This window comes from Corvus brachyrhynchos, unplaced genomic scaffold (assembly GCF_000691975.1).
Source record: "Corvus brachyrhynchos isolate BGI_N302 unplaced genomic scaffold, ASM69197v1 scaffold400, whole genome shotgun sequence".
Lineage (NCBI taxonomy): Eukaryota > Metazoa > Chordata > Aves > Passeriformes > Corvidae > Corvus > Corvus brachyrhynchos.
The window spans coordinates 109033-116036 of NW_008235789.1; the positions used below are offsets into that span (position 1 = coordinate 109033).

The following is a 7004-nucleotide window of genomic DNA, read 5'->3' on the forward strand; positions in this document are numbered from 1 at the left end:
CAGCTCGGAGCAGGCCCAAGAGAGCAAGAGTGTAAGTGTAAGAGTAAGGGTGGAGTAAGCGAAGAGGAGGTAAGTAAGAGAGTAAGTGGGTAAGGGAGTAAGTAGAGTGGAGTGGTGAAGTCCTGGTTACAATACAATAAATCATCTTCTGTACTGAATATTCTAATTGTCACTAACCAATCTAATACAAGATACAAATCCTATAGCATTTACATACAGCCTATAAGAGTTCTTATATTACCATAGAGTGTTACATCTTAACTTCTAAAAACTACTCTTTGGACCCCTTCTGCTGAGCTAGTAGGGTCTGCTCTGACCCTTGGACCTGCTTGCAAGCAGAGGGTATTGTTCAATCAAGAGGGGATTACCTTCAGTTGGCCATACCATTGTTTTCCAGTTGTTCAGTAACTAAGACTTGGTATTTCAAAAGTGGCTTTCATTTCGATGTCGCCAATTTCCCAAAATCTTTTGTCAGGCAATCATATTTATAAGGCTTTCCTGTTTCATCTTCCCCAACATCCAGGTCCCTCTGGATGGCCCCGTCCTTCAGGTGTGTCACCTGCACCACTCAGCTTTGTGTCATCTGCAAACCTGCTGAGGGTGCCCTTGACTCCTTTGTCTGTGTCATTAATGAAGATATTAAATAACACTGGTCCCAATACAGACCCCTGAGGGACACCACTTGTCACTGATGTCCATTGGGACTTGGAGCTATTGACCACAACCCTCTGGATGAGACCGTCCAACCACTTTCTTACCCATCTAAGAGTCCACCCATCTAATCTATCTCTCTCCAATTTAGAGAGAATGATGTTGTGGGGCTCCATGTCAAAGGCTTTATAGAAGTCCACAGAAAGGACATCTGTAGCCCTTCCCTTGTCCACTGATGGAGTCACTCCATCAGAGGAGGCCACTGGGTTGGTCAGGCAAGACTTGCCCTTGATGAAGCCATGCTGGCTGTCCCAAATCACCTCCCTGTCCTCCATGTGCCTTTGCAGAGCTTCCAGGAGGATCTGTTCCATGATCTTCCCAGGCACAGGGATGAGGCTGACAGGGCGGTGGTTCCCAGGGTCCTCCTGTCTACACTTTTTAAAGATGGGGACAATGTTTCCCTTTTTTCAGTCACCTGAGACTTCACCTGACTGCCATTGCTTTTCAAATATCATGGAGAGTGGCTTGGCAACGGCTTTTCAAATATCATAGAGAGTGACTTGGCAACTACATCAGCCAATTCCCTCAGGACTCTGGGATGCATTTTATCAGGTCCCATGGACTTATGTATGTTCAGGTTCCTCAGGTGGTCATGTCCCATAGACTTATGTACGTTCAGGTACCTCAGCTGGTCATGAGCCTGATCTTCAATAGAGTGGGAGGGACTTTGCTCCCCCAGTCCCCATCCTGCTGTCCATCCATTCAACAGGTGTGGGAAGAGAGGTTGGCATTGAAGACTGAGGGAAAAAAGTAGAGTACCTCAGTCTTCTCCTTGTCCATTGTTACCAGTTTTTCAGCACTGTTTATCAGAGGGTAACACCTTCTTTGACCTTCCTTTTCTGGCTGACAGACCAGTAGAAGCCCTTCCTGTTATTCTTTGTGTCCCTTGCCAGGTTCAGTTCCAGCTTCACCTTGGCCTTCCTCACCCCATCACTACACAACCAAACTCCATCTCTATACTCTTCCCAGGATAGCTGTCCTTGTTCCCACTGCCTGTGCATTTCCTTCTTTCCCTTTAGTTTGTCCAGCAGCTCCCCAGTCAGCCATGCCAGTCTCTTGCCTTCCTTGTCCAGTTTTTTACTCCTGGGGATCACCTCCTGGGGTATTCTTTAGGCTCACCAATGTATTTGGTTGCTCGTGCAATGTCTGTGATTTTTGATCTGCGAGACAGATGGGAGTTCAGCATACTCTGCATTACCTGTACAAAAGTTTCCAAAAATGTAGCCTTTTATAACCATTATGGGGAATGTTCCCTCCATTTAATGTTTTTCTGTGGCCTTTAGGTGTATAAGTGAGAATTATAGGCTACTTGTGGATTTCTTTTGAAAAGTTAGTTAGGTGCTGCTGAATGTCTTTATTTCTGAAAATACAGGTTTATTTGTTTTCCATCTCAGTTGTCAATAATTACTACATCCCTGAAAATGTAGGCTTTTAAACTGAATCAAGCTAGAATAGATTCTTATGTTATTCAGTGAAATGTCTCAGCCTCTTTTGGAGTCCATTAAATAGTTTGTTTCAATAGTGATGTCGGTATCAGTACCTCCACAAATTATCAGACTTAGAAGAAACATACTGTTACTAATTTTTTGTACTTTAATTCCCTAGAACTTCATTGTATTTGTGAATGATGAAATTAATAAACAGATACAACAGTTGTTCTTTACTATTTGATGATGGTAACAGTATACTACTTCGAATTAAAGTTTCTGGACTTGGTTTGTTTTAATACCAATGCATTGTTACTTCATGGTCATTCTGTGACAACTTCTTTTTCTGGAGCTTAGTTTCGGCTCTCAAGCATAAGCTGTCATTGTTCTTGAAAATAAAACTTTGTATTATTTAAATACCTCCTTCTTTAATGTGTCACTTTGTATATACTAATGTTGAGTCTTTAACTGTATCAGGTGAAAAGAGAGAAATAGCTCCTATTTCTTTAAGATATTTCATCAGAATAATAGCCTAACTTTCATAAAAACCTGAGTATACCTTAAATGACACTGGGAATTATGTTACATTATCATGTCTGTGGATTTTGTTTTGTTCAGTTTATTTTGTTTTGTTTTTATAAATGAGAGTTGTGACTCCACATTAGGTTTTTGCCATTTTATTTACATAAAATTTACATAGAATGTCTTTTTCTTCTGTAGAATAGTCCAGTTGGCCACATCTTTACAGCATATTTATCAACCTACACAAAAGGAAGAGCTGACAAAAAACTGGCTGTTTTTATACACTTACAAATCCCTGTGTCTGTCTTAACAGGTGAAAAGCCATTTGAATGTCCAAACTGCCATGAGCATTTTGCTAGGAATAGTACACTCAAATGTCACCTGACGGCCTGTCAGTCTGGAGCTGGAGCTAAAAAGGGAAGAAAAAAGCTGTATGAATGTCAGGTGGGTAATAGAAGTAGCAGAGTCTGAGGCTAGTCACCTCCTTCCTGTGCTGCGGGAAGGAGTGTGAGAGTACTGAGAAGGAAAGGCATAAAGGGTAGACTTTTGTCTCCAAGAACTATTTTTAGTAAAATAAATTATAAAGGTTGCATTCAACCATGACATGAGGGTAAATTCTTATATTTAAGTAGTTCCATTTAAAATATGAAATTACTGATATGTAGCTTCATAATAGTTAATCAGAGAGATTCTTGTGAGTAGGTAAGTGTTCATCTGCATCTTACTGATCTTTCTGCTTCCTTTTCAAGGTTCTTGATGCACAGACCTAGGCCTTTCCTGCTTGTGAGCATGCTTCACTAAAGTCCAAAATACAAAGTACTATTTTATTTCCTAATTTATTATTTTTCTGCTTAATACCAATATATTGACTGGCTGGAAAGTCATTTCAACTTATGATGACAGTCTGTAATGTCTTTTAAGCAAATATAAATGCTGTTAGATGGATAGCTAGGGTACTTGGTCACTACACAAGTGGCATGTGAAAAGCTGTTCAGAAGAATATTACTTAGCTTTTAAAAGTTGATTCTGAAAAGCTAGAAAATATGAGAGCTGAGGTTGGTTGTAGCATTTTTATTTGCCATTTTGCTGCCCCAGAGCTGTGACAGTCTCAAATAAGGCTCTCACCTTATTCAGTTCACAGAATTGCTGTGGTTTGAGGTTAAATTGGGTCATGTAGTAAAGAAAACTGTTGGATATTGGCTTTATTTGTTCGAAAAAAAAAGAGTGATCTTATTCACAGAAAGCAGCAAATACTGCAGGAGGTGAATAAATTAATTTAATCATTTAATCAGAAGTTTCACCAATGCTGTGGCATTGCTTAGTTGTTATGCTAGACAAGTTAATTCTTGGGAGCATGCCTTTGTCTTAAAGATAAGTTTGTTTTGAACATGAGAACTACTATATAATGCAAAGCTGTACCTGGTAGCTTCATTGAAGATACTGTTTGTAGCTTTCTCTGTAAGAGATAACTGTGAATGTGGGTTAGTGTTATTTCAGCCTGCAGCAACTGCAAGAATTCTTGGATAAATTCTTCTTGATTTTTTTTTTTCTCTTTAGAACTGAATAGTGTTCTGTAAATAAAATCTTGGCTCATTGAACAAGGAAAAAACAAAATTGCACTTGCTTGATGAGCACTTTTGCTGCTCTTCAGTAAATGCCTTGAGTACTGAATTAGGCTCCACATGGCAAGAACAGTAATAATGTGCTTAGGCATTACTGATAGTCATTATCTATATGTATGACTAATTAATTTTGAGTGCTTATCTATAAGGTTAGTATTTTAAGAAGTCTGTGTGTACAACTTCTTTCTAAAGCATGAGCCTAGGGGACACACATATACAAAAAGCATGTTACTAGCATCACAAATGTGGTTTTAAGATTTCAACAGCAAAATGGGGATATTCAGCTCCATTACACAGACCTGTTCCTTGAGTTAATCCCTGTCAGATACTCCATCATCATTTTGTGCTTTTACTGTAAATTGAGGAGATGGAACATTCTGTTTCAAAATTATTTGCCAACAGTGAAGAGGTTCTGTACTAGTTTGAAAGCAAACCAGTGAGAGACTCGAAATCAGAACTACAATTTAATAGGAAAATTAAAAATAAATACAGTAGTACAGAAACATTGACAGAGTCAGAATACAACCTGACACCCTGTTGGGCAGGGTGGCGGTAGCAGTCCGATTAAATGGTGGCTGCAGTCCTCCTGAAGTGGTGGATGTGGTTCTGTTGAAGTGGTGATCCTGTAGAAGAGTCTGGTGTTCCTCTGAAGGTCCAGTGGTGGTTATCTAGCTCTTGTCCTCTGGGAATGGAGCATCTCACAATGGGATGATGTAATTTTATGAGTCATGCAGTGAGGCTAGATGGCCCATTAACAGAAGATATCCCTCTGGAGAGAGTTATCAGGGATGTGTCCTGGAAGAGATAAAGAACATTGCCCCACCTGGTTTCAACAGATGGTGATAGAATACATACTTTTGGTTACATCTTACCATTGTAGCCTAAGACAAGTTCGAACAGTGAAATGCATGTTCTTTACTTCTTTTTGAAGCCAAGAGCACTTGCATGGACAAAGACCTCTGACCCTGTTTCTTTACTCCAAACCTGACTCTACCCCACTCTTCTCTCTCTTCTACCCTGGCACCTCATTCATTCCTGCAGTCTTTGTGTATTGTTTTCAAGCTACTTACCTCACTGCCAGCTGAAGGGAAGGAAGTGTGCTCATGTGCTTTATGAAAATAGTATGTCTGCAGTCAAAGCAGTACTTTTAGCTGGAAGAGACTTGAAAAGATGGAGTTTTAAGAGATTTTTATCTGCTAAAATTGCTTAAATTTTTTTTTTTGAAATGGCAAAATATGAGAGTTTAGTCTATCCAGGTAAATCATACAATGCCATGAACAAATGAAAACTGATAAGTAAAAGTAGGCTATTAGTATTTGTCCTGGGGTGACTGTATGATACTGTATTCCCTACCTCTAAAATGTATGCCCACGGAAGGAAGGATAACCAGGACATTATTGCATCTAGAACTTCAGTAAAAGGACAGTTTGAATTGCACTTTGATCATATGATATTATTACATAAATAGATTTCCACTCAAAATTCTAGCACCAGACATTTATTGCAGTGTGAATCTATATGTGAATTTCACATAAAGTTAAAATAAGAAAGCTTTTACATGCTGTATTGACTCATTAATTTTGTAGGTATCCTCTGTATGCACAACTCAAAATGGCACACTGTATCTTAAAAATAAATAAATACCAGGTCTTCTGTTCATTTGAAGCTGACTTTTCAGCTTTTACTTCTAACATACATGGTGGGGTTTTTTAATCCAAGTAGCAAGAAGCTACACTATGTGAAGCCATGATCTGAAATAGGCACTATACTTTGTTATATTTCTGTTGGCACTGTTTAACACACTCTATCTTTTATTTTAGGTTTGTAACAGCATGTTTAACAGCTGGGATCAATTTAAAAATCATTTGGTAATACACACTGGTGACAAACCCAACCACTGTACCTTATGTGATTTGTGGTTTATGCAAGGCAGTGAGCTGAGAAGGCATCTCAAAGACATGCACAATATTTCAGAACGAATAGTGACAGAAGAGATTCTTCCAGTGGAAGCTATGGAAGCGGAACCAGTAACGTCAATGACAATAATAGAACAAGTGGAGCAAGTCCATGTCCTACCAGTAATTCAGGTACAAGTGGATCCTGCACAGGTAACTGTGGAACAGATGCACCAGGATCTCGTGCAGGACAATCAAGTGAAAGGCACACAGATGGAGGAACTGCAAGAACAGGTGCAAATTAGTTATTTAGAAGTTGAACACATTCAGACTGAACAAGGTGCTGAAGTTCATGTGGAGCAATTACATGTTGGGCATGTAAATCGAATACAGATGGAAGAAGTACAGGCAGAACTTATAGATGGAACAAACCTTGAACAAGTAGAATACAAAAGTGTTGATCAAAGAGAAGCAGAAGAAAATGAAACTAGTCAAGTAGATGATACAGATATGGAAGATCATGAACAAGCTGAAGACTTAAAAACTCAACAATTAGTGGACACACAGAATGAAAAGGTGGATAACTAGGACAAATAACCACACTGTGCAGCTTTAGGAATGAAGTACCCAATTATTTTTGCTAGCTTTTACATTGGTTTTTGAACCAATGGTCAGTGGTCACCTTTCCAATATTCTGTCCTTAGGAAGCTGGACAAGTGGACCAAAGTTAGTTTTCTTCATGTACAACTAAACCTCTCATATGTGAAAAATAACTTTATCATTCATGTAATGCCATGGAACAGAAACCACCACAGCTTTGTGAGGAT

General features: G+C 39.1%; 1 protein-coding gene across 2 annotated transcripts in view; it reads left to right on the top strand.

The window, feature by feature from the left end:
• The window catches only part of LOC103611476 (zinc finger protein 131), a 25583-nt gene extending 18818 nt beyond the window's left edge, over window positions 1–6765 (top strand). For both annotated transcript variants that reach the window (XM_008629002.1, XM_008629011.1), the window contains 2 exons: window positions 2974–3104; window positions 6103–6765. In XM_008629002.1, the coding sequence (XP_008627224.1) occupies window positions 2974–3104; window positions 6103–6765 (794 nt within the window). The remainder of the gene's footprint in view (window positions 1–2973; window positions 3105–6102) is intronic.
• The last annotated feature ends 239 nt before the right edge of the window (window positions 6766–7004 follow it).